The 19,889-nt window shown below is 40.1% G+C and overlaps 1 protein-coding gene across 2 annotated transcripts in view; it reads left to right on the top strand.

The window, feature by feature from the left end:
• ephb1 (EPH receptor B1) overlaps positions 1-19,889 on the top strand; it is a 170,785-nt gene that overhangs the window by 46,066 nt on the left and 104,830 nt on the right. For both annotated transcript variants that reach the window (XM_084912542.1, XM_084912541.1), the window contains exon 2: positions 4,775-4,839. In XM_084912542.1, the coding sequence (XP_084768668.1) occupies positions 4,775-4,839 (65 nt within the window). The remainder of the gene's footprint in view (positions 1-4,774; positions 4,840-19,889) is intronic.

Below are 19,889 nucleotides of genomic sequence, written 5' to 3'. Positions count from 1 at the left end.
GTCACATTGTCATTTCTGTCTTCAGGGGGACATTGAAGTAACACATTTCTTTTGATGCATTTCAGTTGCCTGTTCTGTATCTTCTATTTAAAGTAAAAATCCTTCAGTATGAGTGACAGAGCTTTAGTGTGGCACGGAGTAGAGAAGTCTCACATCTGTGTTTGTATGGATTGTCTTCTTTGTTGAACATGGTGACTCAATCAGATATTGCCTTTTTATATTCTTCTTCCCCCCCGAAGCAGTACTGTGCCATAAATGCAGTTTCCAAATCTGCTAAATGGCCTTAACCATGCTGGACGTGAAGCGGTCTTTTCTTTCGAAATCAGGGATGCAGCGGGTGAGTGGTGTCTGTCTGCGTGAGACACTTCCACATGATTTGTTCGGAAAATACTTCACTCTGTCAAAATGTTCTTTTTATATTCATAAGTCCCCTGAGTGGACGGCTGATTAGTTTGGGAGATGCAGCATCTTTCGTTCGTGTTTGTTTGTCACTTTGTTTTCAGCCCTGTATTAAGATGCCAGGCTCAGCAGGCTACCATGGGGTTTCATCATTGTTAAGTGCTCATTCCAATCCCGCTGATTTCTCCACTTGGTTTTTCATCTCCGTCTTTCTGTCTATTTGTCTTCTTTTTTTCCCTCTTTTTCATTCTTTATCCGACCATCTTGATTCCATCCCCCCAAGAAAAGATAAACCCCACTTACATAATGTCATCCAAGGGCCTCAGATCTTCTTTCGCTTTGCTGCTACAGTCACAAAGAGAAGACCCTTAAAGCTTTGCATCCTGCATCTGGACATGATTGTCTCATTGAATTACAAAGTATACCAGCATCCTTGAACAGGAGGACATTGAGGAGTGGGGGGAGGCTAAAGAATAGATGAATGTAAAAGATGGAAAGAGAATGGAAATCCGTGGAGAATGGCCTGCTGTATTGATTGAGGAGCCAGGAAGCTTCAGAGAGGCACTTCGGCACATGTTGTATCGACTAGTGGCCATACAGTCACAGATTGGCTGCAAAGGAGGGAATTACACAGACATGTTGACATTCTGACTTTTAAAGCGTAGAATTAAAGTCATGCTTGAGAGCTAAAATAGGGCGGAGAGATTGCCCAATTCATTTTTGCTGTTGTTCCTTCACTGAACTCCCGTTCTATTGATGTTCTTTAGTGTGTACAACTTCCAAGTAATCATGCGTGTCTATGCGATGTATCATGCGACTGCTTGCTGACGTGTAATTGTGCGAAGAGAGCTGCCTTATCGATCTATAATGCAGGGCCCCATCAATGTTTAATGTAGTCTCTCTCACTCTTTCATTTCTCTCCCTCCCTTTCTCTAGCCCCAAATGGTAGGCTGCTTCCAGAACCTACCATTTGGTATTGATCTATCACTTGCTGCTAATAAGAAGGAGCTGTGCCCTCGGGGATTGGGAGCTGCAAGGCCTCATCTGAGTCTTGGTTTTGGCTTGGCTTGCGACTTTTGGGTTTTGACTGGTACCCTTGCAGTGTTATCCAACCTACATCCATTGTATGATAAAGGGTAACTAATATTCTGTGATGCAGTTGCAATACAGCCTCGAGCCTTACGGATCCTTGAATTTATTTAAGGCTGGTGACGCCGACACCTACAAGCCATTGTTTTCCAATAGATTTATGAGCCGTGGTTGCTTAGTTAACATTAATTTCTCCATGTTAACAATTTTCACAAAGACTCAACTACTGGTGAAACTGCCTGGTCTTAATTTAGTGGCGCTTGCAGGTGGAGCTGACATAGCAGAATATGAATACAGAAGAAAACACACTGGGCTACCTTCCAAACACTAGGGACATGGCAAGGTCCTTTCCTTGCCTTGCAAATGACTTGCTATAAACTTGGAGTGCGTGGACGACTAATTGCTTTTACAATGCTAAGGAGTAACCCAACATTAAGCTTCTAGACAGACAATAAACATCCCGGGTCCTTGAAATGCAATTTTCAGTAATGTATTGTTTTTAACTGCACTCCATACTGTATTATTGTGTTTGTGTTGGGGGTGTGGGGGGGGGCAGAGTACACCCTGGACAGATCGCCACTCCATTACAGGGCAACAGAGAAACAGGCAATCAACTAAAACTAAAACTAATTATAATAACCAATTAAACTAACAGATTAATTGTTTATTATTTACCCAATATTACCTAATATTAAATAAATTTAAAAAATACCTATACCAAAATTTAATTAGTGTGTAACCTTAGGCTATTTAGATAACTTGTAATTTCAGCAATAAAAAACAATGTTTCCTCTTTTTCGAAGAGATGTTTCATGTAATTAAGTTGATTTTATAATGAAACTATTCAAATCCACTTATCATTTAATGGATGAACGGTTCACAGAAGTGCTCATTTAAAAGCCCCACACATACACATACACATACACATGCACATACACAAGGGACATTTTCAAAATCTCCAGTGCCAGTGGACAGGTGTGCGAGCAATGCCATGATGGCTGTTCGAGCCCCTCCCCGTTGCTAATCACCACTTAGCATACTCCATTTACTCATCTGCTACTTTGATATTCTGCTAATGGTAGACATTAGACCACATGACTCTGCTCATCCACCCCTCCCTTGGGCCTTTGACCTTTTTTTTTTTTTTTTCGTTTCCGCATCCTCAATATCTTAGACCGAGTCCCCTCCAACCCCAACCCTCCCCCTTCTATTTTAAAAGGAAATAGAAAAAAAAATGGTCGACCAAGAGCCTGTGTGATTTGACTAAAGCTTCTGTGATTTCCCCAGAGAAAGGTTTGGCAGTCCCCACAATGCTGGCTGGCGCTGAGGGCTGTTTCATGCTCCTATCTCCCCAGCTGACAGCAAGTCGTACAAGCAGGCAGGCAGGCAGGCAGGCTGGAGCTGGCTGGCTGTGGAAACTAGACAAGGCAAGGCTGATCTTAGGGAAATTGAAATACTCTGATGGAAGCCGGGTGTGAACAAGGCTGTCACTGTAGGTGTACACAGAAAATTGCTCTCTAAGTTGGCTGGTGCATGAGCAGAACGGGTGTCCATCTGCGTGTGTCCTAACATGCATTGTGAGTGCTTGTGTGTGCAGGGGCTAATTGGTTTCATGTCTGAGGACAGTTTCTCCCAGTAAGTAGAGATTGAGAATGAAAAGGCTCTTTTCTTCTTACAGGTGGCTTGTCACTCATCCTTACCACAATGCACTTGTTTTTAAATTTTTTTTAACCAACGCTCTTGAACCACGGATGACGGGCTTTGAGTGTTCCGTCATTTGGAATGATTTCAAAATGCACAGCGACTTCAGTGAGACTCCAAATTAGCAGCAGCTGCGAGTGCGTGCTTGTTCTGGGGGAGTAGGTAAAGGGAGGGTGATGAGGGCTGGAACCTCTCCTGGAAATCTTGAAAGAGGGCATCGTTGTGTCTATGCATTTAATCAGAGTGAGATTTCTCCCTTATCAACAACACATGTGGGTTGTGCTAGCCAACCATTTGCTGTGAAAGTGGAAGAGCTCCAAGCCAAACACACAACGACCACAGTTCCTATGAAAATTGCACACACACACACTTTCTGCTTGTCTACTACAGAATGCAGATCATCGCACAAGCATACCATTCACCCTTCTGTCTCCCAGTTTTTAATCTGTCTGGACACAACACAAAACAACAAACACAATGGAGTGTATGTCGTGGCAGGGGACATCGGAAAATGTGAAATATCCTTTGGTTCACTCTCTGTAATATTAATGTTTTAGGACCGAGGATAAACTGTATGTTACAGGGGAAATTATCAATCTATCATTACTCTGCTAAGGCCAGCATGTCAGTTAGTCCATCGCTCTATAAATCTGTATTGCAGGGAGAGGGGCAGGTGAGCGCTTTGTGAAAACTGCCATATTTCTCTCTTCTTTCCTTGAGCAACATATCATGTACCAAGGCAGATATTAATCAAAAAAAGAGCTGATAAACTTCTGGTGTGAGCTGCCAGACTTATTTGTCTAAGCTATGTCCCTGAGGATTAGGAAGGGGGCAATCTGTGTTCTCATATTGCACTGATATGTGGCCAGATATGACATGTTGTATAATAAAAGTCCAAACAAAGATAAATCCAATCCTTGAACATTTCTCTGGACTTTTTTTTTTTCTTCCTTTTTCAGGCTGTATTGTGTTACTCTTTCATTTTGTGTAGCCTAAAGTTATCCAACATAGGTCATCATGTTTTTTGGCAGGCAGTTTAGAAAATTAGCTAATTAATCTGAAATTAAAAAACATGTTATGGCTTGCAGATATATGCGTTTTCATAACTTTAGGTTAAGGAAAGCTGACGCAAATACATCAGAGCCTCACCTTGGAGGGCTCCTTCTTCATATGTGAAGCCAACTCTTTTTGCCAGGCCATCTGCAAACCTCATACAGTGTATCGACATACCCACTTATCTTTCAACAAAATATCTGCCTTTCATGCAAATACTTGCACACATATAAGCAGGACAAAGGCAGGATGTAGTCTAGTACTGTATATAGCGAGATAACAAAATGCAAAGAGTTTTTTTAGTCTCTCAGAGGTTCCTTCCAGCAAAGTGCCAAGGATTTGTTTCTAGTCTTAACAGAAGAGTAACAGAGATGGATGAAACACTGTAGGGATTCTTACTTTCTGTTCATCAATGAGTGTCAAGCGATCACTGGGGCTTGAATATAATTTAGCTGTGTGGGATGGTACTCAAAATAGCTTCTGTGTGGCTAACCGCTGGTTCTCTCTGTGTCTTTTTCTTTCTTTGCTGCAGAGACCTTGATGGACACTCGGGTGGCCACAGCTGAGCTGGGGTGGACAGCATATCCTAATTCTGGGGTGAGCCCGTTGTTGCCAACACATGAATGTTTACATAATTAAATAAATCACAAGTTTCACTTCACACTATTTTTCTGTTTTTCAGGTAAATAGCTTTGTGGGGTATGTGTAACATGATACAGAGCACGTACAGGTTTACAGGCAGACAGACAAATAGGCAGGAAAGCAGGGAGGATGGGAGTTATAGTTATAGACTTAAGCAGTGCCCAATGTAGCTCCCATTATGGGTATTATTTTCTCTGTGTCCCGGTTCATAATGACTTAATAACATAATGGATCCACCTAAGTCCCAGAACACAGTACCTAAGTCCCTGTAAATGGAGGCTGGGGGGGATACCATAGACATAATGATACTGTAATGATACATTTATACAGGGAAGTGGAGGTATTAGGATGAAAGAGGGAGGAGGAGCTAAGAGGACAAAAAAAATGCTCAGGGCTTTTCAGATTTAAAGGGAACTATCTGCAGCTTTTAGGTATTCTCACAGAAATGGAATGAGCCTAACTGGAACAAAGTGGAACAATATTCCTCTTTTATCTTTTTTGATTGAAACTCAGTATTATTGCCCTGTTATGCTAATGGAGCGTTTTAAGACCTTGTTTTCTGTATTGTAATTCGATAATTCAATGAAAGGCTCCATAGCACAACAGTGATATGAATCTTACAGGAGCTATCCAGGATAGAAAAGGACTGTTTCCCGCATTTCCTGGGTCTTTAGGTCTTTATGAGGCATTTTACACACGTGTAAAAGGAGCTTTTATTGCTACCGAGCAGAGCTTTGACTCTGTTTAAGCATTAGAGTGTGGCAGGGGTTTTTTGTATTCCTCAAGGAATACAAGCTAAAATAACCTGTAATAACCTCGTGTGTGTGAGTTTGCATGTATGGCTGTGATATTGTCATCTGCACAATATCTGGAGTGAGCCCTTCTCATTGTGGTCTCCACAGTTTAAATGTTTTTCTCTTATGGCATGAGCCATGTCGCAAATTCCTTCATGATTAATCAAGAAAACCCCAGTGGCAGATGGAGCAAGTGTACATTTTCTTGCATAACAGCCATTGTTACCTGTTATTATCCCCTTCTATGTTTCTGTCTCTCTTTTTTATTTATTCATTTATTTTTTATTTTGTTTACCAGCAGCCTACACTAGTACTTTTTTCTTTTAATTTTGCCTCGCTGCTGATATTCTCGTCACAAACGGCTAAAACACAAATGTTGGTTAGACAATCTTGATACATTTTTCTTCAAAAATGTTTAGCTGATATCTAAAATTAGCTGATTGCAGATGTTAGCATGACCAGGATTTCCACTAGCTTAACCGACTGACTTCCTATTTACTACCTACACATATTATGGGCTTAAATAAATGCAACTCTAGTCATTCCAAGACTTTATAGACCAACTTGATCAAATGGTGAACAGCAGTGTTCACCATTTGCAACATTTGCACGATGTGCAAACTGTAGTAATGCCATCAAAATGATCATGAAGCCAAGTGTTTTTCTTGTAATACGAGCATGCCCTACCAAAAACTGATAGCTTTCGCCACGGCACATAAAGCTGTGTCTCATGTGCAGCCTCAAATCAGCTGCTCACAGATACTGAGAGACCTACATACATATGGCTGGTGACCATCGCAAAGACACAACACATTTTCCACACATAAACAGATATATGTTTAAAAGCTGTTCTTAATAAGATCTGACATGCATACCAAAGGTGCAGCACAACAACACTAACAGTTCAAAAATAATAATTGTTTTGTTTTTCATGTTAAATGTTACATGTGTATTTGAATTGTATTTCTGCCTTTCTTAATGTTCCCTTCTACTGAACAGGCAGGCAGCGACCCAGCAACCAACACTTACCAGCTGTGAACAAAAAGTATTTATGGCTTTAAAGGATAATTAGTCCGGTTGTTTTGGACCAAAACTACAGAAAACAATGCATTAGATTTGAGATTCACTGATGCACCAAAACAACAATCAGCCAAACAGCCATAAAATGCTTCATTTTATTTTCCAAATAAAATAAACTATTAAGCTTTAACATTTTCTCTAAATAAAAATAGAGGGGTGCAAATACAGGGAGTGCAGAATTATTAGGCAAGTTGTATTTTTGAGGAATAATTTTATTATTGAACAACAACCATGTTCTCAATGAACCCAAAAAACTCATTAATATCAAAGCTGAATGTTTTTGGAAGTAGTTTTTAGTTTGTTTTTAGTTTTAGCTATTTTAGGGGGATATCTGTGTGTGCAGGTGACTATTACTGTGCATAATTATTAGGCAACTTAACCAAAAACAAATATATACCCATTTCAATTATTTATTTTTACCAGTGAAACCAATATAACATCTCCACATTCACAAATATACATTTCTGACATTCAAAAACAAAACAAAAACAAATCAGCGACCAATATAGCCACCTTTCTTTGCAAGGACACTCAAAAGCCTGCCATCCATGGATTCTGTCAGTGTTTTGATCTGTTCACCATCAACATTGCGTGCAGCAGCAACCACAGCCTCCCAGACACTGTTCAGAGAGGTGTACTGTTTTCCCTCCTTGTAAATCTCACATTTGATGATGGACCACAGGTTCTCAATGGGGTTCAGATCAGGTGAACAAGGAGGCCATGTCATTAGTTTTTCTTCTTTTATACCCTTTCTTGCCAGCCACGCTGTGGAGTACTTGGACGCGTGTGATGGAGCATTGTCCTGCATGAAAATCATGTTTTTCTTGAAGGATGCAGACTTCTTCCTGTACCACTGCTTGAAGAAGGTGTCTTCCATAAACTGGCAGTAGGACTGGGAGTTGAGCTTGACTCCATCCTCAACCTGAAAAGGCCCCACAAGCTCATCTTTGATGATACCAGCCCAAACCAGTACTCCACCTCCACCTTGCTGGCGTCTGAGTCGGACTGGAGCTCTCTGCCCTTTACCAATCCAGCCACGGGCCCATCCATCTGGCCCATCAAGACTCACTCTCATTTCATCAGTCCATAAAACCTTAGAAAAACCAGTCTTGAGATATTTCTTGGCCCAGTCTTGACGTTTCAGCTTGTGTGTCTTGTTCAGTGGTGGTCGTCTTTCAGCCTTTCTCACCTTGGCCATGTCTCTGAGTATTGCACACCTTGTGCTTTTGGGCACTCCAGTGATGTTGCAGCTCTGAAATATGGCCAAACTGGTGGCAAGTGGCATCTTGGCAGCTGCACGCTTGACTTTTCTCAGTTCATGGGCAGTTATTTTGCGCCTTGGTTTTTCCACACGCTTCTTGCGACTCTGTTGACTATTTTGAATGAAACGCTTGATTGTTCGATGATCACGCTTCAGAAGCTTTGCAATTTTGAGACTGCTGCATCCCTCTGCAAGATATCTCACTATTTTTGACTTTTCTGAGCCTGTCAAGTCCTTCTTTTGACCCATTTTGCCAAAGGAAAGGACGTTGCCTAATAATTATGCACACCTGATATAGGGTGTTGATGTCATTAGACCACACCCCTTCTCATTACAGAGATGCACATCACCTAATATGCTTAATTGGTAGTAGGCTTTCGAGCCTATGCAGCTTGGAGTAAGACAACATGCATGAAGAGGATGATGTGGACAAAATACTCATTTGCCTAATAATTCTGCACTCACTGTAATAAAGTTGCTATACACCCACCTTTACCTGACAAATTTTACCTTCCCAAACAAAGCAGGAGCATTTGTACAACAAAACAAGTGTCAGGTGCTTATATATCATTTTCCTTTAAATTATAAAATTACCAGATAACAGGACATCAACCTTTTTTTCTTTTTCACTCATCTCCATAATTTTCCTTTTAACTGCTTTGATTCCTTTACTGCTCATACCGAGGCTCACACTGCCTCAGGTTGAGGTTGCTGACATCTGGCTAGCTCTGCGCTCTGGTTAGCTTTAGCTTTAGCCACTTTGCCCTTCTTCAAGTTGGGCATGTTCAGCTGGGTGAAAGTGATTTAAGTGCCCAATTAGGTTTATTTCAAACATTTTTGTGGTGGTTCCCCTGCGGTTTACCATGATGAATGATCACAGCCACATGCTAACATGTCATTACAGGGCTCGCAAAATTTCAAAATCCCTGGTAGCCCTTCGGGCAGGGACTCTTCAGTTTTTGGTAGCCCAAAATAAATTTAAGTAGCCCGAATAAAAAAGAGAGCAATTTTTTGATTGATGTTTTGTTTCCGTTACAATATTATACATTAAAGTATATTATTGTAATGGAAACAAAATATTAATCAAAAAATTGTTTAAACACAAATTACAACATTGTATAAAAATTACAATCATCAACTCAAATACTTGGTTCTAATTGAACAGAAATTTCTATGAACTTGTAAGAACTGTGTAGGACATGAATCAGTCTGTGTCAGATCCTGAATTTGAAATTTCCACTGAAGTCACGGGAAAGAGGCAAGTGGAACCAAGATCGAGGCCATTTGCTTTTTGAATTTTGCAAAGACTGCTAAATTGTGCCAGTGGTAGTTCACTCTTTGCAACATAGTACGCTATTCTAAACTGATTTTCAGGTTTATTTTTAGTATGTTATTTGCAATTGGTTCTGGGAAAGATATTGCAGACTGAGCAATAATGCATTTCTTGCATTTCTCATGGGTTCTAATGGGGGCCTTTCTTAAAATGACTGGTCCCAGTAACAAAGGCGCTTGTCGACTCAGAAATCGAGGGAAAACCAACAACACACCCGGCAGAACATTATGTTATTTACACGGGTGCACATAAGTGGTCCGCATGTGCGCATTCGCTGTCAAAATAAAAGACGCGCACCAGATAAGAAGTTGCAACGCGCGTTTGCGTCCATATAAAAGGCACTGTTTTTGTCCGCTAGAGTGGGATTTTCACGGCACATTCTGCACCACATCTCTGTGCGTTCATCATTTGTTTGAAGCCAGCTCACCTCCTGCAAACACTTTTCCGAGAATACGTGCTTCTTTTGTGGTTCGGACTCCTTCTGACATTTCTTTGGATGTGGAGGAAAACCAAAGTAATTGCTTAAAGGAGCTTGCTTCTTCGACATCTTTAAGAGTTCTAAACAAATGTCTGTCCTCCTCCAGAAAATCTTATGTACGCAAACACGCGGTGCAACTTCTTATCTTGTGCGCGTTTTTTATTTTGACAGCGAATGCGCACCTGCGGACCACTTATGTGCAGCCCTGGTTATATAGCTCATCATATCGCAGCCACAGAAATTCTTTTGTCCATGAAACCATAAAGCTGCACTTTCTTTTTGCCTTATAGTCTGATTTGTCATAACTTTTCCGTTTTGTGGTAAGCTTTTCTTTGGCTGTCACTTCTTCACGCTGACCTGTCTTATTTGGCTCAGCAGAACTAAAATATATATCCTGCTGCTTTTACACACGCACTCACATAACACTCAGCGATTCTCTGCGCGATCAACCTCTCACATGTTTAAGCTTGCTGCGGGAGATTTCACTTGTCATGTTTGCATAGTAAGCTAACGATTGATAAGACGATGTCAGAGGAATTGGTGCGCAAATTATCATCACTCACCAATCAGTGCTGTCGCTCTCTATAAAACAGTTCGCGCGATTGCAAAGTGAAAGCAAAAAACAAGCGCAAATTCAAACACGATTTCAATATGTCACATATTGACAGTGGCTCACCGATGCCAATGACATAATTACTCAGCTACATTTCCGAAAGAATGCAAAAGCATTGAAATATATTTTCCTATGATAGCCCGACGGGCAGGGCAGAGACAGATTTTGGTAGCCCGACTGGAAAAATCGCTAGCCCCGGGACGTCGGGCTAGCGATTTTGCGAGCCCTGCATTAACATGTAGATGTGGGTGTGAAAGTGACTACTTGATTGCGCCGCTGTGTGCTTTTTGAGCATGCACGAAATTGAGTATCTTGTACACATGTCACATGTGAGACTCATCCGCTGCTTTATGCCTGAGATTTGGAATTACACACTTTGTCAAAAGAAAGCAAACAAACAAACAAAAAGTATTTCTAACTGTTTGTAGACAGGAGCTATTGGTCTCATACTAAACTTTTAACTCTGAATGTGCTAATGTGCAATAAAATATTTCTTTTTCAGCTTGACATTGTCACATCTTTATATATGAAAAGAGAAAGAAAATCCAGTGAGACTTGTTGCGTTTAGACTTCTACAGTGCTGTTTCTGTTTCAGTTTAGCAAGCCCCCAGGCACACAGAGACATATCTGACTTGTCTGAGTTGAGCGTAGTTCAATCCTGCTGCTATTGTAAAGGTTCAGGGAGGGAAAGGCCTGCTGTAGGATGGATACACAAACTGCTTACTGGTAGAACTTATTACACTATGCAGCTACCGTGACCTTGAGCGTGAGAGATGCAGCATGACTGTGAGAAAATATTCATTATCACGCACACTCACACAATTAATGTAAATCCAGTTTTTAATAGATTTCTGTGCGAGCTGAGATGTAATAACTTAGTCAATATCAGATAAATTCCCAAGTGTACAACCCTCACCTCTGAGAGCTGCAGGCGAACCTCTTTATGTGTCATGCAGTTAATTTATCAACAGCCTGAACCTTCAAAAACAATGTTTTATTGCAGCTTTTCATAGCTGAATCAATCATAGCTGCAGCTATAGATAAAGATTGCAAATGCCAATCTTAAAACCAAGACTGTAGCCTGAGGGGTGTGAAAAGTATTGTCATGTAGATACAGTATACTAAGTTTAGCTCTGTGTGTGCAGCCAGTAACTGGGCACTCAATTTGCTACTCTTTATAACCTTAACAACTGCTTCTCTGACACCACACAACAAGAGTTAAAGTGCACACACTGCATGGTTCCTGAGCTATTTGATACAACTCATTAATTTTCTTTAGTAACTTTCCCCTCAGGAGTTTTTAAGCAGTGTATTTGTGTGTCTGTGTGCGCTTGGCTGACTCAAAGGGTTAATTCGGAAGGACTCCAGAAGCAGTGCCATTAGTTCCAGTGGTGTAAATGCAAGAACATCAGAGTTAGGCATGCAGACATATAATGGAATAGCAGCAGTGTGGTATGGTAGCAGTTTTCTGGAGAAAGAAAGTTAGTTTGGAAGGTATAAAAATGTGGAGAGTAAACAATATAATATTCTTTCATCATGTGCCTTTCCGCTACAGTATTTTTTTTTTTATTGTTTCAAATGTCTATTCTAAAGGTTTTTTTGCTCACTCTGTCTCACCTTCATCCTTATGCGTCACTCTCATGCTTTTCTCGTCTCCCTTTTCCTTCTGCTCTCTGCCTTGCTCTTATGCACACTCCCTACAATAAATAAAATATGGAGTCCCTGAAAGGCAAGTATCCCCCAACCTTGCGGCCATGCGACAAAGAGCAGACATGAACAGCAATGACACACACCCAGACACACACACATATACACACAGTGACTTAACCAAAGCACAGTTTCTGTTCCAGTTTTCAACAGTCTCTCGGTTTTACTGGGGCAGCTGTGGCTTGAGTGGTAGAGTGGGATGTACTACTAATTGGAAGGTTTGTGGTTTGATTACCCCAGCTCCTCCAGTACACAGTTTTTTGGTGTCCTTGGGCAATAATTTGTGACACAAATTGCCGGCCCAATAGATACTTTAGGTTGTGAGGGGTGAAGATAGTAAATAGAATAAGAGTGCTGTGAATGGGTGAATATGGCTTGTAGTAAAAAGTAGAATAGAAAATAATTTTTAAGTAAATTAAAAAAAAAAATGTGTTAAGCCAATTAAATTTATGGCGAAGAGTGTAATCGCATGAAAAAAGGTTGGGCACATTTAGACTTTGGTGAATGCAAAAAGGCAACCATGCAGTAAAAGTATATTAAAATGCGAGTATTTCTTCAACTCTGATTGCATTGCTACTTTTTGTCCATTAAACTAAATAAACTTAAATTAATTAAATTAAGGAAAAAAAGTTCCCTCTTGTAAAGTCTCAGAATGTCACTTAATCATTAAGCCGTAAATGACAAACTAAGAATGCTAAGTCAAGTACTGTATTTTCAACTGATTACAGCTTTAGAGGTTAAATTCTCTGGTTCAGACCTTGAGTTTGAAGAGCCAGCAGTCATGGGCTCCTCTAAGTAGATGGCTGACAATCTGAAAATGGAGCTAAGTGAAGTTTACAAAGTAGGTAAAAGCTATGAAAAGCATTCTGTGCCTCCAAATTCTGATGTCTAAAATGTCAAGAAGGGTCATAAAAAATGTCGTGGAGTGGTCCAAGGCACACTTGAAGTTCTGCCGAGATGTACTTCAAGGAACACAAGCTTAATGTGAACTACTGACTCAGTAACTGTTGCATTTGCAGCTGTTAGAAAGTCAATGACTTATGATTTAACTTAAAATAAATGTAAAACTGTACTGACATTTCAGCAAAGGCCAGTCTGCCAGTATTGTTTATAATACTCTGGCTGCACTGAAGTGCAGTAGGATGCCAAAAATATGTACTTGTATTAAAAATGGTCAATCCACAGCTCAGATAAAGCTGATGAAAAGTGACCAAAACACCCCCAATGGATTATCTGGTTCATTCAGAAGAAAAGCTGAAATAATGCTACTTGCTAATGCTAATATTTGTCCTTACTAATTTTGGAAATTTTGGAAAAGTAGCAGCAGGGAAACTGTGTTGTTGGTTAAAAAAACATATTGTAAGCAAGTAAAAAATGAATGTTGTTAAAAGAAAATGTTTTAGTCTGGTAACTTAAAAAAATGAAGTGAATGAAGGAGAATTCAAAGTCATGTGATACTAAACTTCATGCCATTTATTATTATTATTATTTTTTTTTATAATTTTGGTAAAACGGGAACCAGAGATGCACGACTGTTTTCATTTTGGATCGGGTGGATGAAACTAGAGGAGAGTGTATGGAGGCAGCGAGAGGGTAAAAGTAGAGAGACGGCTAAAAAAGAAATGTGATAGTGATGTTCGAGGGGCTCTGGGATCAGGAAGGGGTTTGGGGGAGGATTAGAAGAAGCTGGAGTGAGAGAGGGTGAGGGATATACTGTGTGAATGGGGCAAAAAAGCCAAACCTTTGGCCCCTCAACATTCAGCTGTGTGCTTGTGTGTGTCTGTGTTCAAGAATGCTCGGGTTAACTCGTGTGAGTCAAGAAGGTCACAATTTGACTCCAAGCTTTAAGAGGAAGATCCTAGGAAGGGTGGGTGGGTGTTGGGAGGGTCGGACCCGCGATCAGCGGGTGGCAGTGGCTGTACGGACGAAGGCTGTGGGTACTGTAAACTGTTGTGAGGCAGGCCAGGTTGGTTGGATTGTCAAGGGCTTAGGAAAGAGAGGGCTATGTGTGTCTGTGTGATTGCGTGGGTGGATGGAGGTGGGGTTGGTGTGCAAGGGAACATGATAGACTGGAAAGCTGCAGCCAAAAACAGACAAACTGAAGTAAATGCTCTGAATGAAATGAATCATTACTGACATGAATCAGTAATAGCATGGTTAATATTGTTGCAAATATATGCCATTTATTAATTAATTAGTTAGTGTTCTGCTTATTATTAGCCCATTATTTGAAATAGAAAGATGCCTGTTTCATTTACCTTTAAATATCTGCATCTGTGGAACAAACTCAGATAACGTTAAATATTCAAGTTTGTTTACTAGTTAGTCTTTAACCCAGATAATCTTACATATAATATGTATAAAATCCTCTGTGGGATACTTCAGCTAGTTACTGTCGATAACTTTGACTAGCTGGTAATCATTTGCTGTGTGGATTTAACACGGTACATTTATTTGCTGTTATGCCAACAGAAAATGCACTCGTTTATTTATTTTTCACCTTCAGTGACTTAAAGAATCACTGAAGGTAACAATGTCCCAGTTGTGTCCATCTGTTTTTATAGTTCCCCCGTGTTTACGTGTTATGAAATTGTAGAAAATGTAGTGAAAAACATTTAAATGTCTTTTCTCAAGCTGTAGTGCATTGAGGATTCGGGACCACCAAGGCAGCGTAAAATGGGGCGTGAGACAGACGGCGTAAGATAACGAGGAGAGTTTGGAAGCGCCCCTCTCTATGGTTGTGGCAGGTGCATAAGATGGTTTGGAGAAGCAGTGGAACTCATCATAATATGTTTGTTTGGATTTACTCTCTCTTGTTCTTCCACATGTGAGATTGTGTGTGCTCAGGCATAAATTTGAGTGGCTGAGAGTGTTGTATATCTGCACCTGCATATGTGAGCATGCACAGGTGCTGGAAGAGGAGTGCCATTTTTGGGTGTGCCCTATATGCTCCCCCCTGTTGTGTTCAGTGCTTCGGCAACGCTCCTGTGGACCTTAACTGCACAGGTGTCAGCATACACTCAGCATTTCCTAAAGAGCACAGATAGATCCATAACGGCCATTTCACCATCTGCTGACCAGACTCAATATACCTCAATTATTCATACCCTGAAAGACAGACAAACACTGGGTCAATGGAGATAAGAGAACACGGGAGGGAAAAGTAAAGTGAGGGAAATGAAAAAGAGAAAAGGGCAGAGAGAACAGAAAAGGGGGATGATTGAATATAGATGGTCAGAGAAATGGGGAGAATTCATGGAACGTAACACCAAAGCAGCACTGAAGGAGAAAGGATAAAAGTCATATCTATACCTATACTGAAAGTATTTACACTTGTATCCAGGGTCAGCCTTTAAGCAGAATTTAAATGATTTAAAATGCTAAGTCATTGGCTAATTTAGTTGTTTTAAGGTTTCATAAAGGATAAAAACAGAAAAAAGGGGTCACATGTAGTTTAAGGTCTGGTGCTAAGTCAGTGTGTGACATGTTAACTCAAAAAAATTTAAATACCTTGGTGGTTGACAGGAAGGACGTTTTGGAGATATTTTCCAATCCTGCTTCTATTATTGATTTATTCATACCTTAAAAATCGGGTTCAAAGGGCAAAGGGAAAAGTTAAATAAGGAAAGTGGGGGGAAAATGGCAGAGAGGAACGGACAAAGGGGCTGCTTGAATGTAGATAATATGTGTCAGAAATGATGAAGGGAAAGGAGATCAAGGACGCGTGTGCAGGAATGAGAGAAAGAGGGATGGAGGTGAACTCTGAACTTAGTGGGCTCGAGCTGAACTGGAATGAGAAAAAGGGAAAAAATGACTGTGAGTCATGCTGGCTTCACTTCAGAGGCCAGGTGAGAAGAGTGCCTTCATTACATACACGGAGACTCACATACCTGTGCGCACACACAAACACACAAATACTAATGAAAATGCTGCACTATATATATATATATATATATATATATATATATATATATATATACATACACATACATACACACGCATGCTGGATGTCAATTTAACCAGACATAAGCACATGCTCATCATTACACATTCACCCACATAACTCTTTATAAACTCTTTGGGAATATGGTTGAAAAAAATTGGATGCACGTGCACATTTGTGCAAATGCGCACACATACATATAGTAGACATTGTCATACCAGTGGGAGACCTGTTTCATTTTACCTCCATGATTACGGAGTGTGATTTAGTTGTGAAGCCAGACATCTGAATTTGTTCTGAGCTCAGACGCGGGCATATCTGCCCAGCGTGACGACTGGAATGGTAAGACAACGAATCACTCAGATCACAGTGCATTCATGGGTCTCTGTCGGAGGGTTTTGCGTGGATGTAAGTCTTTGCTTGGGCATTTGTGCGTTTGTGTTTTCTTAAAAGTCTTATCCAGCGTTACCTCTCAATATTTTCTGTACGCAAATGAGACTTAGTCAAGACAACAGCGTCTACGTTTGGTCACAGAAAGATAAAAACAATACACTGTTTGGGAACTGTATGCCACAATTCCATAATATTTCTCCCTCCCATTATTATTTTTTCACCTTTCCACCATTATTTTTAAATATTCCCTTTTGGAATGAAAACATGTGGCTGCCTCAATTATTGATTTCCATCCTTTGGATTCCCTCTGCATAAATGTAGGAAGTGACTTGGATGTTTTTTGGAAACCAAGGACATTTTTTTCTTTTGTCTAAGAATAAAGAAAAGAAAAAAGGAATAGAAGTGGGACAGAAAAGAAAGGAGAAATGACTCTTAAATCTTAAATTTGGTATGAATTTGGAGGAGTATGCAGGAGCGCCTTGAGTTTGGCTTGTATGTGTGGGAGTGATTATGTGTTTGCTCCAGTACCTGCAGCACCTGCTATTTCAGCCGTCCTACAGTTGGCAGAAATAGCAGTAAACCCTTCCATTCTTCTATTCCATCTTCTCACCCTGACTGCTTCTGACTTTTTTTCCCGCTGCCTTTCCTCACTCCAGCTTGTCTGTCTCAAAGCGCCGATTCCGTCTTTTCACGATCTGCATCTAACCACGAACCGCACAACGCAACTACCCCATCCTACCCTGCCCCACCTCCTCCCTAACTTTTTGTATCTTTCTGTATGGATGATAAGGCTGGTAGGTGTCGTGCTATGTAGGATTTATATACACACAAACACACATGCACAATGTACATCTCAAATCATTAGCAGCCTTTAATTCATCATCAGTCTGTTTAAGAGACAATATTCTCTCTTTTCATTCAAGGTATATTATGTTATGTGAGAGATTTGGCAGCCTTCAAGTGAAATATAATTTCAGTTTTCTTAACCTGAACATTTTGATATTTGCTATGATAGTTAGAAATGTCACATCCTATGGAAAGGCATCCATACATACTTCAGTGAACAAAAGAAAATTTAAAAAGGACAGCTCACCTGCCAGAAGTGAAATACATGTTCTGTTAAATCGTGGTTGATCCTGTCTATAGATGATAATTTTTTATAAGTAAGTAACACACATACGTGCTATATTTTATGCTTAAAGACATGAAACTGCCTCACTTTGCAAAAAGCTCGTGGTGCTGTGTGATGCTGCAGGTGTGCGATAAAATTCAGGAGAAAAACTCAGAATAACACATTTATGAACACTTTATTCTTTAATAGCTGTAAAATTGCAGATCAAAGTGAAAACTTAACATACATGAAAGGCGCTTGGTGATTTTTGGAGAGGACGGCGTGCTCCTCAGGCGAGTAAAGGAATGCAAATGTATGTTTTGCACTTGCTGTGATATTTATGGAGCAGTGCCGCTGCTGAAATGTTGAAAAAGCCCGATGTTCAGACTTTGTCCTGTGTGCTGTAAAGGAGGGGCTTTGAGGCTTCCATGAGTTACGATCGTGAGACATACTGAAAGCAGTGATTTAGGCCACAAAAAGGATGTTTTTGTCCTTCTTTTCCTGTCATATTTTTGCTCTTCACATTCTGTTGCAAATGTATTTTTCTGTCACCCCAGTTCCATTACTTTTTGACTTTTCGTTTCTTTCCCTAAGCATGCAAATATACAAAGTAATAATTCATTATTTAGTGGTTTTTCTTATGATTCTCCAGAATAAATTCTTAAGATTCCAGAGGTTGTCAGATTTCAGCTAAACACTGCTTGAACCTTTTACACAGGGTGACTCAAGGTAATGTTGCTACTGGTAACCTAAAGTCGTGCTGAGGCAGTGTCAGCTTCATGGTTTGTCTCAAGGCACCTGAGTGGGTGTTACCAGGTGCGTTGTGCTAGAAAAGTATTCAAAAAACAGTTTTATGCTTCAGCGCAATAACCCTAACCTTCTTTTTGTGCTTTTACACGTCTAGTTGAATTAATGAAGGTTTCCAGACCACTCGCTGATTTATCTCTGGGCTTATTAAATCTTTCCTATGTGAATAATTGCGTGAATATCTTAATCAAACAAATGTTTTGAGATTAAGCAATTTAATATTTACTACACACAAAGCTGCACTAATTACTGTTTTGGGGGTTTTGTTGTTTTTATCCATCAGTCAAAGTTGGAGCATTTAAAATTAAAAATATATAAAAAAATGTTGATGTTGATTCCAAAATATAAAAATTTCCAGTGCAATACATATTATTAAAAGCATAAGGACAACAGAGTAAAAATAATTAACTTTTTTTAATGGGACAAATAAAAATCTGTCATTACACATCCTAATTTATTTATTTATTTATCTAAAACATTTAATTGATGTCTGTTTTTCCACATTATACTTAAATATTTAAAAACAAAAAAGAGGCTTCTATATGAAGGGTGGTTGTTGCCAAGTAAATGCAGAAAGTCAGTTAATTGCAGGCTTGGCCATTGGATCCCAGAACATTTTAAGGACCAAAGTGCCCTTGAGAAAGACACTTGAACCCCAATTTGCATCCCTGAAAACAATGCAACCCTGTCTGGGAGAGTTCAGTTTACTGTTATAGCTAAAAACATCTGTATCCAAGCAGACAGACTGCTTAAAGCAACTGGCTCGTAATTGAAAATGCAAGCGTTAATAATTCCATTTTAAAAGTTGGATGGAGAAATATGAGAGCGAACAGTCTGTGTGAATTGTTCACTGAATGGTCCAGAGTGCAGTCACGTTCTGTGCCTCTCTATAAGGAAATGAGACAAAAGACATACTAAAAGCATTTGGAGCAGAGAATGAAACCGAATGGTAACTAATATGTCAACAGAGCACAAATATCACACAGTCTAATTCACTAGCGCGGACCCAACCTCCAAATATGAATAAAAAGTATTTGTTGATAATGTAGCAAGAGACCTCGTTGAGGTCTGGCGGTGGTTCGTCGTCCTGACAGATCCCATTGATACCTTTGGAGGAAGCTAATAAAACAGGGGAATGAATGGTGGGTCAAGGAGGAATTTACAGACTTACGACCGAAAAGGAGTGTTTGGGTTGCTGTCTCACTATCTCCAGTTGTTGAATTGTTTGGTTTACACTCAGCAACTGCAACATGAACTTACTTGCTTAAAACCTCAAGTCCAGTAAATGTATTGATCAGGGTATGGGCGTGGCAAGGGAGCAGATTTTCAACGAGACTCATTTTGCTTCAGCCAGCCAGCCAGACAGACCAAGTTCTGCTTGGGCTCAGTCAAACTGTGTGACTGTAATTATAGAGTGGCTGAGATCTGGCAGGACTGGGAGTGTTTCAGACATCACCATTTCCTCCCCATCCATCACATTCAGCC

The sequence above is a fragment of the Perissodus microlepis genome, chromosome 18, assembly GCF_051167445.1.
Source record: "Perissodus microlepis isolate ML-2025 ecotype Zambia chromosome 18, ASM5116744v1, whole genome shotgun sequence".
Taxonomy (NCBI): domain Eukaryota; kingdom Metazoa; phylum Chordata; class Actinopteri; order Cichliformes; family Cichlidae; genus Perissodus; species Perissodus microlepis.
This window is presented reverse-complemented; position numbering and strand designations above follow the sequence as displayed.